We start from the raw sequence: 15682 nt of genomic DNA, 5'->3' as shown, positions 1-15682 counted from the left end.
GGACAACTGATGCTTATAAAGCAGTTAGATTCGTAACCTCATATTTAGATTTTCCGAACTGATATTTAACCTTACGAAAAAGGGCGGAAATGTATGATATTAAATAGGAAGGAAATTGGAAAGTGATATTTGATTGGTCACTTTCTCAACACTACTGGTATGCCTTTTGTTGGTTGTTATCTGATAAAGAAAGAGCCCACTGGAAGTAGAATTAATACATCTTGGAACCACAGCTACCAAAGTCAAGAAAATTGTCTATCCCTTGGTAAAACGTAACCTGCATGATTGTAAGACCGCTAATACTATGGATCATATCTTTCTGTATGGGTTTCATTTGGATTTTTAGTCATAAATGTGTAATATAGCATTTAAACTAATTTACCTAGAATATGTGTCAAAGTACAAACAAGTAAAAGAAGACAATGCACAAAATAGCATTGTGTTCTATCGTAAAGCAGGTTATTTTGGATTATTTAGTAAAAATAATGTCAAATTCATCCATGATATGATAATAAGTCAATTTATTTCTTCAATAACATTTGTTAATAGGCTACGTTAGCTTATAGGCCTATGTTTACAAACAACATTTTCGATGTAAACACTGAAATTAATATAACTAATATTGCTCAACAGAAATTTCCTTGATTGACAACAAATAACGACTAATTTACTTATCTCGCAATTTGTTTATTTGCAATTAAGCACCATACTACGCAGTGGGCTCTTTGTGTTCTGCCCACCACAGGTATCGAAACCCAGTTTTTGCAGTTGTAAGTCCGTAGACATGCCGCTGTGCCACTGAAGAGAGGGCTTATCTCACAGAATCACTAACTCTTATTAATAATTAAAGGAGGTTGGAATATAAAAAAAAAAGATTGGAGAATTGGCCAATCATAAATTGTCCGAAATTCGATTAAAAACGCTTTAAAATACTGTTTAACATTCGCACACAATAATAAGCACTGTATTGTACATACAAAGTACAGATTAGATTATTTACTGTGTACTATATATAATATTCTCAAACAAATCTCCATGACAATTTCCAGCTTTCGCTTAACATATTACATCTTGAGCTAATATGATCAAATAGTCAATAGTTACAGTGAATCATCATGAACAGTATCAGCTAGTTACTAGCTATATTTATTATCAATACAATGTATAAAATTAGCTAATATACCAAGTAATCCTTTAACTATAGTTGAGTATAAAGAAATCCAGTAAACATGATAAATAAAAAAAAAATCGGGAATTTAACAATCTGGAAATTGGGATAGTAAAAAAAGTAAGGAAACAAGGTTGAAGATACTGTGGATATTATTTATTCAAACTACAAATCCCTATTTCGACTCTACCAAATGTAATTCTAGGTAACACAATGGAGCTCAAATATGGGCTTGTAGTTTGAGTACGTAATGCCTGTAGTATTTTCAGTCTTGTTTACTTACTTTTTTAAGATTCCTATTTACAAGTTGTTAAATTCTCAAGTTTTTACATATATTGTGCACGTTATACAGATACACAAAAGTTACTAACAGCGTATTGTTTACGATTTGCCGAAAAACTGAAGTAGTCTCTTTTTAATTTGCCAAAGTAAGCTGACTATATGAATGAATTAAAAATTGTTGTCAGCAAAATTTTAGGATAACTCAATGATATTCAGGCCCTAAATTAATAATATACTACGGTAACTTGCCTCTTCGGTTCCGACATCTCAGTAACCTTACTCGATAAATCTGCAGTCGATCATTAATTATTTGTATTTGTAATGAATTTTCACTTCAATTAAGTAAAGGCCGCTGAACATGCTAGCTCTTTCAGACGTAAGGGCATTAATATGTAACGGATAATCAAGGTAAAAGAGAAGCCCAAAAACTGGAGATGGGTTGTATTGACAAGCTGATTTCCTTCTAGACTATCAATGCTAAATTAGGGACCGTTAGCGCACTCAACCCACTTACAACTTTGCTCAAAATGCAAAACAAATTTAAGAACTCTCTTATTACATCTGTTATAAGCTATATTTTAATTTATGTGTTAGCTAGGGGGCGCATCATTTTAAGATGAGAAATATTCACAAGTGTTCGTATGTGTTTTCCTTATAGCAAAGCTACATCGGGCTATCTGCTGAGCCCCGAGGGGAACAGCGGATAGCCTGATGTGGCTTTGTTATAAGAAAACACACACACACACACACACACACAAACACACATTTTTAAACACTACATTTCCGATCTAGTTGCCCTCGCAATGGCACAACGGTATGTCTGCGGACTTATAACTCTAAATTCCGCGTTTCGATATCCTTGGTCAGCAGAGTACAGATAACATATTGTGTAGCTTTGTGCTTAATTACAAACAAACAAAATCCTATCTAGTTCTTTACGAATGTTCAAGAATTAAAAGAGTATATAATGATAATATTCCAACCGCACTAGATTTGTCATATCCGTTGCCGACGAAACATTTCGCTCAATCCAGATTTCGTCAGGTCCGCGAGGCTATTTTCATAATGCATTTTTCTGATGGACCAGGTTAAACAACGTAGTGTTTAAACATATGATAGGCCTAATAATTATATTCGATAAAACTTCTGCAGTTAACTTGTTTTTGTAAAAAGGTCATTTTCAAAATTTCAAAAACAATTACGTGTTTTGGCCTCATTTACGATTGACAATAATATTTGTATTGAACCATTACTTTTATATAGAGATAATAGCCAACGGCATGTAATATTGTTGTCACTATTCGTCAACAGTTCTATTTATTTTTCAATGACGATATGTGAGGCCATCTGCTTTATACTGTAACACGCGATTTTCATAAGCATCGAGTTAGATTAGTAGTGGAATTTCGTAATTTCTAAGATGAATATCGCTGCTAGAATACATTATTGACCAATATTATTATATCAGCAGGTTATATTAAATATTATTGAATTGGTTTACCTAATATTACAATATGTGGAAAAAAGAATCACAAACGTTTTTGTGTTTGACTGTATAAATAAGCTCGTATAAGTAGAGGCAAAACTAAAAACAAAAGTAATTAAAAGAAAATGATCAGATAGAAAAATTAGTACATAGGTAAAAATTATTAAAATTCCTTGTTAAAGGCAGCAAATAAATAAATCAACTAAAATTGGGTTTGTATTCAGTAAATTCTTTACCTCTTGCTAAAACCGTCAGGAGACACCTTAAGGAAATAAATCTTTTACGCTGTTGTGTTAGACTTCGGACTCCGGTGTTAATACCCGAGTAAGTGTAGAAACTGTTATTAACCATATGCTTCAATAAACAATCTATTTTTCTTCCTGTATATACAAGTTCTTTGTGAAATCCAACAGACAACAGTTAAAGTCCACTAAAAATCAATGCCGCAGTTACAGTACATTCTCTAAGACTAACTATTATATCAACAGGTTGTATTGAATATTATTCAATTTTCTTAAACCTAACATTAAGCCTATTTTTGAATATGTGTTAAACCTTTCCTTACTACTTGTTACTACTTGCAGTTAAGTCATTTGACTATGAAATACTTTAAGTTTGTTTTGTTTGTTTTGGAATTTCGCACAAAGCTACTCGAGGGCTATCTGTGCTAGCCGTCCCTAATTTAGTAGTGTAAGACTACAGGGAAGGCAGCTAGTCATCACCACCCACCGCCAACTCTTGGGTTACTCTTTTACCAACGAAAAGTGGAATTGACCGTCACATTATAACGCCCCCACGGCTGGGAGGGCGAGCATGTTTAGAGCGACTTGGGCGCGGACCCGCGACCCTCAGATTACGAAGCGCACGCCTTAACGCGCTAGGCCATGCCAGGCCCAAAATAAATACTTTAAGATAAAAACCATGTAAACTGCGGACGATATTTTCAAACTCTGTAGCTTTTCTAATACACTTTGCATTATATTCCAACAATTAATCAATAGTTGGAATTTAAAATATTTCACCCATGAATATGACCGTGTTAACCTGCTAGACATTAACGACTTAAAACACTATGTTTTTATTTATTTTTAATTAGTATTGTGTAGTAAGATGAAAGTTGCACAATGGTATCGAAACCCAGTTTTTAGCATTGTGAGCTCGCATATATACCACTAAGTTGGTCCTTTAGGTATACACTGAACATTTCATTTTACAGTTTCTTCAAGAGTGTTTCACTAAAATACAAATCGTAACTGATAGTATAAAGCTTTGTGCTGCCTGTTACGCTTTGTGTTTTATTCTTAGTAAGGATTAAGAGATAAATAACAAACACTGATGTATTAAGGTCGTTTATTTTTAGTATTAAATTGTATTTTGCTCCAATGTGTAGTACAGAAATTGAATATTGTGAAATTACTGTCAAAAGATGTTGCAAATTCAAATTACACAAATCTAAATTTTAACAGTATTATTGTAAACTAAGTAAATTAACAATGTTGTTTATTCATTATTATTTTCTGTCGAAATCTTACAATTTGTTTGTTTGTATTTAAACAGAATTATAGAAAGGGATATGTGTTATCTGTCCATTACGAGTATCGAAACCCGTTTTATAGCGTTCTAAGTTCGCAGACATGCCGCTGTGCCACTGGGGGCGTTAAACCTTACGTTATTATTGTTATTTTATGTTTTAAACCTTACAACACTATTACAGTTGCCAGTTCTTAGGCGTGCGACTCGTAATCCGAGGGTCGCGGGTTCGCGCCCGCGTCGCGCTAAACATGCTCGCCCTCCCAGGTGGGGGTGTATAATGTGACGGTCAATCCCACTATTCGTTGGTAAAGAGTAGCCCAAGAGTTGGCGGTGGGTGGTGATGACTAGCTGCCTTCCCTCTAGTCTTACACTGCTAAATTAGGGACGGCTAGCACAAATAGCCCTCGAGTAGCTTTGTGCGAAATTTCCAAACAAACAAACAAACAAAACAAAAGCCAGTTCTTTAAGCTTAAAAATATCGTAATCAATATGAATTCTAGAAACCTAAAAACACTATTGCCATTGTGCGATTTTTGGATATAACAGAATTATTACTTGTGCATATTAATATACAATTTGATAAAAAAACACTTCTGTTATCTCCCTTACCAGTAGGTCTTGTTTTGAAACATTCAATATTTACTTCTACATTAGGCCTAAGATCGAAAAGTCAAGAATTGAAACTATCTATTGAGGAAGATAAGAACAGGGTATATTTTTATAGGTGTTTTAATTTAGTTTATTAAGATAGCTAGAAATAAATAATTTTTGGACAGACTGTATACAACAGTCTTTATAAGACAGTTTACAATATCCAAAACAAACAATAATTGGTATCTATCATTGTTTGTTTGTCTGTATTTTTAATTTCGCGCGAAGCTACACGAGGGCTATATGCGCTAGCCGTCCATAATTTAGCAGTGTAAGACTAGTGGGAAGGCAGCTAGTCATCACCACCAACTGCCAACTCTTGTGCTACTCTTTTACCAACGAGAAGTGGAATTGACCGTCACATTAGAAACGCCTCCACGCATGAAAGGGCGAGCATGTATGGTGTTATGGGGATTCGAACCCGCGAATTATGAGTCGAGTGCCTTAACCACCTTAGCTATGAGTATGACAATGTGAAATCATTTATCAAAGATTGCCAAGCGCCTCTTCATTTGTAACCTAGGCATCTTATGATCCGTTATATGACTTTAAATCCTAATGATTTATTATGCGGCTTATGTTTTTAACTAAACATTTGATAGAGATGTTTTTACAAAAAAAAAACTTCTTGATGGCCATCATGAACAGTAAGAGTAACAATGCTTTTTAAGAGACGCATATTTAAAACGGAAATATTGATAAAATAGTGAGATCTCGACCCTGAGGCATTTTGTGAAACACTATGTCTGAATTGATTACATTGAACATGATGCGTCTCTCAAAATCTGTCGATAGATGTTCAATGGGATTAAAATCTGGAAAGCGCGCGGCGCCCTTCATCCAGTCAAGTCTTATTTTCTTAAAAGAATATTATACCAGTTGAGTATGGTGGGAGAGGACACCACTATTCATTAACTCTGATGTTAGGGCCGTTTAACACATAGCATGTGAGAGTACAAAGAGTTGTAGGATGTGTTTATTACGAATGTGTGAAAATAATGACACTAATCCGTAGGATTTAGCAGTTTCTACGTCTACCAATGCACATTTCTGCTAACACTAAACTTCCATTAATGTAACGTGCATCACGTTTTGGTACGTAGATTGGGGCCTGACTCTTCAAATGTGTATAACACGTGTTATCTAGATGCAGGGTAAAACGCATCTTACATGTATTAAAGAAATACTGTGTTATGTATTGTTGTGTGCATTGTATGTTTTCCTAAAATAATTGTAAGCGAGGTGTTTTGTAGTTTTCTTTGAGCGTGATGCATATTTTTGAATGTTTGACATACCATCAGGCCTGCCTTTTTTAACTTTTCTCTAGCCATATATAAAATAAAAAGGACGTCCAGTCGCAGTTGGGAATATCTGATACAGTCTCGAAGCAAATACTCTATGACTCAGAATCAACATATTACCGTTGCCTGTGAACTGTGTATAACTGTGCTCCTTTTACAGGTATCCGAGTGATCATGCCATTGGTTTGGAAACCGTCCTACATTTAGTTGAGAAGATGGAAAACAAAACTCCGCATTTAAAAAAAGGGAATTAATTAAGCACTGGTTCAGTGGTGAATTATTTCTGAGTTTGAATTACCCGTTTTATTTCTTATTTTAACTAATTTACTAAACTACGTTCCAATTATTACGAACCTTGAGGACTAGTTAATTGAATCTTGTGTTTATTAGATTTCGCACAATGTTACTCAAGGGGTATATGTCCCCTAACTTTGAAGTAATAGACTGGAGGGAAGTTAGACAGTCAACACCACTCACCACCAACTTATAAATTACTCCAATCAAATAGTAAACTTAATAACACACCTTCGGCCCATAAGAGTGGAGCGCAATTTATTTTGTCGGTTGTAGGGAGCAAACCACGGAACCTTGGATCCACAGTTCGGCACGCTAATCACTGGTCGCGCTCGTTCTGTTTGAGAGGAAATATAAGTGACCAACTGTTGGGTTAATTAAGAAAACACTAATGTCTACAGAGGTTGATATAAACTGAATAATATTTTGTTATGTTGCACTAGTGATAAAAAATATTCTTTATTATTATAAGGAACACAGTGCTACCGTAGAACGTTATAAGCGATTATATAAGTCTCAAAAACAATTACCTGAGAACACTTATAGTCGGTGCCCAACAAGAGGCTGTGATTGTCTGGTTGCCATGCAGTTGATGGTTCTTCATGTGGATACATTATCCAGATAACTTGTTAAAGATTTTGTCATGGTTTATGAAGCATTTGAAACTCTGTGATCCATGCCAAAGTAACACATTTATCTGAGAACACTATACACGTGTATATATATATATATAATGTAGATTGAAAGACCAATGATTTGCATTTAACTTGACATGCTCCCTGGTGGTACAGCGGTATATTTGCGGACTTCCAACGCTAAAATCTGGGTTTCGATAACTGTTGTGGGCAGAGCACATATAGCCCATTGTGTAGCTTTATGCTTAATTACAAACTAACAAACAATAACTTGACTGATTTCATTTGCATAACAATGAATTAAAGGGGTGATCAACATATGTTTATAAAAACAGTTTTTATTTTCATTGTATAGATATTACAAATTTGGATTATTTTTAATTGTTTATGTAGTGTGTGTGTTAACTTTAATCAGACATGTCTAGTGATAACTAACTACCTACCTCGTATTTCATGCTATTCTTGTAAAACGTGACATAAGGTTAATAACACTGGCTGAAACTCGAAAATGGTGAATGGTAACTCTGAGTCTGACTGGCCAATAATAGAAATAATTATTAATTCCACACACACAAACCTGTCTAATATTCATTGTGGCCTTGTACTATATAAATCAACACCTCATCCATATTAATTAAAATGGTCATTTCTAATTTTATTAATATTTATTGCATGTAGAAACGTGACATCTAAAATAAAAATCCTGGTAATACTTAATGTTAACTCATGATTTTTCCTATTAGTTTGTATAAATCTTAAATCACAGAAGTAACCGAACTCGAACTTTTACATAAGATAGAACGTGAACAGGAGACATTACCCTAAACAACCATATACATACGTGTGTGTGTGATGTATGGTCATTTATCGTTAGACGAAAGACGGCCGCACTTAATTCCTTTCTTTATAATTAAAAGTAGCACGACAACAATAATTATAGCAATTGTCAGTTAGGCAATACTCACAATATTATATTAACACTTTTATAACCATGTTACAGTAGGTGACGCTGCAAGCGTCCAACACAAAAATTAGAAAAAAAACAAAACAAATTAATCCCGCACAAGATAACTATTGAATTCATTTTTTTTTTTTTAAGTACCAACCTTTTCATTACTTTAACAAAGCGATTAGATTAACATTCCCAACTGGTTGATATGTTTAAAAGTTTTCGTGTTCTTCGAGGACTGGCTCTTTTTCCTAAAGTTTAAAAGGAAAAGTAGTGATTAAATATTGGGCAAAGGAAAACTTACTTTTTTAGAAGTTTATATGAAATGAGATAGTTTTTACTATTTTTACGCTTGATGGAAATACTCATTATAACACAAAACAAAGCTGTAAGTATTAATATGTGTAAGAAATACAATTAACTAGGAACATTCCACTTATTTACTTGTTTTATTTCTCTCTCTGTGTGTATATATGATATATATATGTATGCATTTGTTTATATGTGTTATAGAAAATCAATCAGGTGCTGAAAATTATAATTAAAGATGTTATTTATAAACATCAAAATTTGAAATAAACAAAAACTGAACTGTGAGTAAAGAAACTGTATGTTTTGGGAAATATTTATTGCTTAAGTTAAATCAAATTTTAGCGAATACTCTAAAAATTATATCCCCCACCCTTTCCTCGCTCCAAACGTAACTGATATTTTAAAGCACCCGTGTTAAAAAAAACTCAACAATGGAAAAAAAACAACAGATGTTTTGTGATTTGTGAAAACCTTAGGCCATTTTCGGGGAAACACCCTGGCGGCTTACTACGTAATTACAGTATTACGTGACCACAGGTTCCTACGTGAAGTAGTTAGGCCCCATTCCTTGCACTTGCCCACCTATAAACGAGCTGCAAAGGTTTTTATAGCTCTTATTACGTCATGTAATCAAAGAGGTCTAGGAAACAATTATAGGTATTTAATTCAAATACAATTAAAGTGTTGCAATCGTGTATGAGATAAAAATCTAGCACTGAAGGCCCCAAATAAATACGCTTTATGAAAATCAAATTCTAAAATAAGTAAAAACTGAGATACGTCAAAGAAACAATGTAATTATTGCTTACGTTAAATCAATTCGTTCAAAATGTTATTTATTGTTTTTCAGTGGCAAAGTTTACGTGTTTTTTGTTTGTATAGAAATATCTTTATTATGCTATAGTTGTGAAGTTTAGTTTTAAGTGCTATTTATGCTACGACTCTCTAAGAATTTGAGATCATTTTTGTTCTTTTAAGGTCTATAACAAACAACGATGAAGTAGCTCTACCTTTTAAAGATATTTCTAAGACCATGTCCCCCGCTGGTACAGCGGTAAGTCTACGGAGTTACAACGCTAAAATCAGGGGTACGATTCCTCTCGGTGAACTCAGCAGATAGCTCGATGTGGCTTTGCTATAACAAAACATACACTCTGAAGAGCATATAGCATCTATATTTTCTTTTAAAAAAAGACGTGTACGGGGTTGCTTACAATTACCAACATTATCACAATCGTGTCATCCAGTGTGTTAAAGGTATATTTATGAACTTACAGGCCCGGCATGGCCAGGTAGTTAAGGCGCTCGAATTGTAATTTGAGGGTCGCGGGTTCGAATCCCCGTCGCACTAAACGTGCTCGCCCTTTCAGCCGTGGGTGCGTTATAATGTGACGGTTAATCCCACTATTCGTTGGTAAAAAGAGTAGCCCAAAAGTTGGTGGTGGGTGGTGATGACTAATTGCATTCCCTCTAGTTTTACACTGCTAAATTAGGGACGGCTAGCGCAGATAGCCCTGGTGTAGCTTTGCGAGAAATTCAAAAAACAAACAAACGAACGAACGAACTTACAACGTCAAAATACGACGTTCGCTTTCTCGCGATGAACAGCGTGTATATAGTTTTACAATAAAAATAAAGCATCAGCATCAGAACACAATTATACAAAACGATACGATGGGGAGAAAATTTTATAATTGAGCCTAGTACTATTATATTTGATCGTTGATACGTATAGGCACGTGTAATTTATCACAACCAACTATGTAAAATGCCTTTGGATGTTGTAGATGAGAATGGTTTTAAACTAATGAGCCATATTTAGTTTTATACTTTATGTGTGTGTTTTTCTTATAGCAAAGCCACATCGGACTATCTGCTCAGCCCACCGAGGGGAATCGAACCCCTGATTTTAGCGTTGTAAGTCCGGTGACATACCGCTGTACTAGCAGGGGGCTTTATACTTTATACAAAAACGTTGTCGCTGTTAAAGTGCTTAAAGTTAGACTTTTATGATGAATTTACTTGAAGGTAATGATGAAGGTACCTGTGTTAAGTAATTTTTAAAGTTTTTTTCATATTTAAATGCAAAGTTATTCAATAGTTTATCTTCATTTGTGACTACTGGTATCGAACCCCCGAATTTTAGTGTTATAAGTCTGCTAACTTGCCGCTGAGTAACCGGGGGATTTTCCGAAAGTTGAGGATAATTTCAACTTTGTTCGAATACTCTTTGTGCGCGTATGATACTAATAAACGACATCTAACATATCCAAATATTTCTTATAATGTCGCCAGTGGCACAGCGGCATGTCTACGGACTTAAATGCTAGAAACCGGATTTCGATACTCGTGGTGGACAGAGCACAGGAAACACTTTTTCTAGCTTTGTGCTTAACAGAAACCAGTCCAATTTTTTATAATATTCTGTAGGACCCATTAGTAAAATTAAAATAATTGTGTTATAAAGTTATGGTTTATATTTAATGAAGTAAGTGCTAAAACGTGATTGCATGTGTTCGACGAACCAAATATGTTCTGTGTAATCTAACAGTTTTAACCGTTCTTTTCTTTTATGACGACTCGGGTTTAAGTATAATACAATAATTCTCTAACCTTTGGAACTGAAGGATGTCTCTACTTCTTAACGTCGGTTATCAACATATTACGTCTTCAAATCCACTTTGTTTCCTCTTAAATTAACCGTTCACAAGGACAATGTACCACAGATTCCAAGTAATGTTAAAGAGCAGTGGAGTGACGATCAAATCCTACAAGGACTCTTGAGTAAAAAAGAAAATATGATATCCCACTTCCAGGAACCATGACAACATTCCGTAACCTGTATGCACCGCACATGATAGCTGGGTCGTTCATGAATAGGGGGTTCCCCTTATTCAAACAACATGCTCACCTATGCAGATAATGCGAGAGAGAGAAAGAGTGAGACGTAGGCCTTCAAACTCCAAAAAATTGTAGATTTTATTTTATCCATCTACTGTACACAGATTTATTCACTTAATTTGGACCGCGAGGAGTTATTTCGACAAACTCTAAATATCTAACCGAAACACTATTCAATAGTTCATCTTAGTTAGAAAGATAAGTTCACTTTTCGTCTTAGTGTGGTCTCTAATTTCATAAATAATTTATCGAAGAACGAATACACTTTTTTGTGGATTAACAAGATAGCATAAATTCCAAGAATCTGTCTTCTTTTTTACTGGCGGGAATTTATCTGGTTACATATTTCTAAATTACGAATTTATTTCGTAAACACTGCAGCCGATTTAAACTGGATATTGACTAGCGAAGAAACAAGAACAACAGTAAATGAATAAAGGTGACAGAAGCCTGATACTAGAAAAGTTCATTTCGGCACGTTTGTTCATCCTCTATAGTCTCACGTTGTCCTCTGGCTAGGATTTCAACATGGCCTACGGGCGCTATAACATTGTGTTTGAAATTCTTTCACACACTTATATTTAGATCACATGAAATGAGTGGACATTTTGGAAATAATATGAATTTTCATGTATTGTTTTTTGTGTTCTGAAAGAAAGCAAAAACAAAACTTTCTCGTCTTCATTCCACGGAACACTACATTTTAACTTTTTTTGTGACATGGATGTTTATAAAAGATGAAATTTAATTTAAGTTTAGAAAGTTGTAAAAAATTAATTGCACATTTTAATAATAATAATAATAATAATTTGTTGTTTTATAAATTATCGACACTAAGGAATCAAGTTCCAGTGGCAAAGCAGTATATCTGTGGAATTCCCCCGCTAAAATCGGGTTTTGATACCCGTGGTGGGCAGAGCATGGGTAGTCCATTGTATATTTTTGTACTTAATTCCAACCAATCAACGTCCGCGGACTTACAACGCTGAAAACTAGTTCATTTTGGAGCTTTATGCTTAAATCCAAACACACAAAAAACAGCAAACGTGTGAAAACAAAAAGTGATAATCTTCTTGGTAAATCGAAGTTCTTTTTATTTTACTTGTTGGTTTTTCGTTTTAGTACGAGTAATCGAATTATTTTAACATTGAGTTTGAAAAACTTACCGTCGACACACTGGGAAACTCCAGATATAAGATACGATTTATAAAGAATTTACTACCACTGAAAGTAGATAAAAGTAAAACATTCGAGCTTCATTACATATTTCATATGAAATAGCCCTGCAATTGATATAATCAAGAAAAATAACCAAATCAATGACCCCTTTGCTTAACAGTATTCTAAATATGTTATAATCATGATTTTCAATAGTTGGACTTTGAACTCGTGAAGTTAGGAAGCCTTTGGACATTTATCGTGTTAAACCAGTTGACTTTCCTACTGTATCTATGAGCAAGTTTGTTTTGGAATTTCGCACAAAGCTACTCGAGGGCAATCTGTGCTAGCCGTCCCTAATTTAGCAGTGTAAGATTAGAGGGAAGGCAGCTAGTCATCACCACCCACCGCCAACTCTTGGGCTACTCTTTTACCAACGAATAGTGGGATTGATCGTAACATTATAACGCCCCACGGCTGAAAGGGCGAGCATGTTTGGTGCGACGGGGATGCGAACCCGCGACCCTCAGATTACGAGTCGCACGCCTTAACACGCTTGGTCATGCCGGGCCATCTATGAACAATATAAAAATTTTAGCTTTCTGTTAAGAGAATCAAGAATCCGAATTATTCTCAAACTGATGAACTCTTATGATAATTAACAATTTCATCTAAGATTTTATTAATATTTCTGCTTACATTTAAGTTGAAATTATATGATACTTCTCTGTAATATTTGATTGGTTTGTATCACGAAACTTTCGTATTTTATTTTAGGTCACAAATTCATTTTTTAAATTACGCATGTTCTATTTGTATTATCAGTGTGACTTTATAGTTCTAAAAATAAAATTGAAAGTAAATCATATTGGACCTTTTCCACACTTTATCCACAAGTAAGGTTGCTTTTATTCTTTTTTCAGGTTCATTGTCACAGATGGACACGAGGAATTTTAAACTGTTGAACGTGTATTTTTTACCAAACGTGAAGGAGCTCTCCAGTAATTTTTCTGTCACGTCAGCATCTTTGCATATTTACAGATCTCGAGGATCTAGTTTTCACTTCCCACTTCGTTCTACCCTCAACAACAGTATACACTTTACAAAAGCCAATATCTTGACCTACCAATACCAGGAAAGAATGGATCCTATAAAAAATAACCATACTCAGCCATTGGTTTCTGTCTATAGATTGATAAACACATCCGTGGGACAAAACCACAAATTACAGATTCTAGTCACGTCCCGCAAGTTAGACCTACAAGGACCAGAAGGCTGGGAAACATTTGACGTGTCCAGTGCTGTGGAAAGTTGGTTAACCGAACCAGAGTCGAAATTCGAACTCCAGATTGTGTGTAGTAATTGTGACTTTGTATTTATGTCAATGAACAATTCCCTAGAAGCTAGATCTTTCTTCCAACAAAACTTTACACTTGACAAGTCTCTTAGTAAGGCCATCCTTGAAATTGGACTTTCAGAAAGATCGCGTCGCTTACCGAGAAATATTCGTCATTCTAAACGGTATCCCATGGATTGTACCCATGGCAAAAAGACGAAAAGGTGCTGTCGGTATAAAATGAAAGTATCCTTCCAAAGTATACCTCTCAAAGGGACCGGCTGGGAATCTATTATTGAACCCAAAGAGTTTGATGCATTTGTATGCAAAGGAAAATGCAATAAACGGTATAGGAATGTTCTCAACAGGCATGCCTTGCTTCAAAACAGGCTGCGGAGAATCATGAAAGACAAGATCCCCCGACTATGTTGTACTTCCAAAAAAAGGAAACCTCTTATGGTTAAGGTGATTGACAGCCACAGCCAACGACGAGAGGGAAAGCTTGACGATATGATCGTCACGGAATGTGGTTGTGGTTGAAAGTCTCTGGAGCTTCTCTGCTCCTACTCCTAGGCCTTTCCAAATCATCAGTCACTGTTCAGATGGACAAATGAGCCAAATATCCAGTTCATTATACGTCCTATACTCCACACGATGTTCCTATATAGTAAACAACATCCCTTCCTCTAATTAGTCTACATTAGCTTTTCATCGAGACCATTTAAAAGAACTTGATCAAAAGTCCCTCTGATATTCTGGAGGGCTTTAATCTGAAGAACAACAACCCACATGGAATTTCATGTGTGGTTCGTCTCCTGAATGGGATTCTTTTGATGTTAACTTAGAGTACTTAACTGTTCGTCGTGGTTATTGAAAAGTTGACCACGAGAGCGTCCGAGATGTTTTAAAGTCTTTCTTAAAACAACAATTTACTACTACAGTGATTCACGGGTTGTTTGCTGTGTGGTTCGGCTCAAATATTTTGAAACCATTACTGTCCGATACCCTGATATTAAAATGCCATGAAGTTTGTTAAAAATTATAATTTAAGATGATAATTCCTGAATATTTTAAAAATGATTGTTTCATTTGATAATACATAATTTAATAATCGACGTTTCGGTTCGTAAATCGTAAGTTTTCAATGTCGACTTTCACCTGATGACACCAGAGCATTTCAGTAATGAACAAACCTATTATTAATGAACGTATTATTGTAACACCTAAATATTTTTAAAAATAAGCAATACTTATTAATAAAGAACATGATAATTTTAATAATGAATAATTATGATAATTTTATTAACAGACAATATCTATTAATATTAAACATATTTTCAGTTTTTAATACTTGAGTGTTTTAATAATAGATGTTTTTCAGTTGATAATGCTTGAGTGTTTTAATAATGGATGTTTTTCAGTTGGTAATTCCTGAGCAATTTAATAATGAACGTTTCAGTTGATGACATTTGATCTTAAAAATATGAAAACTTTGCTCTTAGTTGCTTTAACTAAATCAAACATTGTGTCTTGCGAAATAACCATGGAAGGTAATACTTGTATTTAACTGTAATTGTATTTTAACAAGAACTTGAACTAGATGGTACTTTCTTATTTCAGTAATGATGTACAGAAATATTCCGTAGACAAGACTTTTAAATAAAATGTTATATGAA

General features: G+C 34.6%; 1 protein-coding gene and 1 long non-coding RNA gene across 2 annotated transcripts in view; one reads left to right on the top strand and one right to left on the bottom strand.

Annotated features, from left to right (window-relative positions):
• LOC143223312 (uncharacterized) overlaps nucleotides 1-11412 on the bottom strand; it is a 25994-nt gene extending 14582 nt beyond the window's left edge. The window contains exons 1-2 of the long non-coding RNA XR_013012817.1: nucleotides 11225-11412; nucleotides 8457-8550 (exon numbers count right to left, since the gene is read on the bottom strand). This is a non-coding gene — a long non-coding RNA (uncharacterized LOC143223312). The remainder of the gene's footprint in view (nucleotides 1-8456; nucleotides 8551-11224) is intronic.
• The window catches only part of LOC143223311 (uncharacterized), a 22832-nt gene extending 7150 nt beyond the window's left edge, over nucleotides 1-15682 (top strand). Inside the window, exon 2 of the mRNA XM_076451143.1 lies at nucleotides 13594-15682. Within this exon, the coding sequence (XP_076307258.1) occupies nucleotides 13594-14546 (953 nt within the window). The 3' untranslated portion in view covers nucleotides 14547-15682. The remainder of the gene's footprint in view (nucleotides 1-13593) is intronic.

The sequence above is a fragment of the Tachypleus tridentatus genome, chromosome 8 (assembly GCF_004210375.1).
Source record: "Tachypleus tridentatus isolate NWPU-2018 chromosome 8, ASM421037v1, whole genome shotgun sequence".
In the NCBI taxonomy this organism is placed as follows: Eukaryota; Metazoa; Arthropoda; class Merostomata; order Xiphosura; family Limulidae; genus Tachypleus; species Tachypleus tridentatus.
This window is presented reverse-complemented; position numbering and strand designations above follow the sequence as displayed.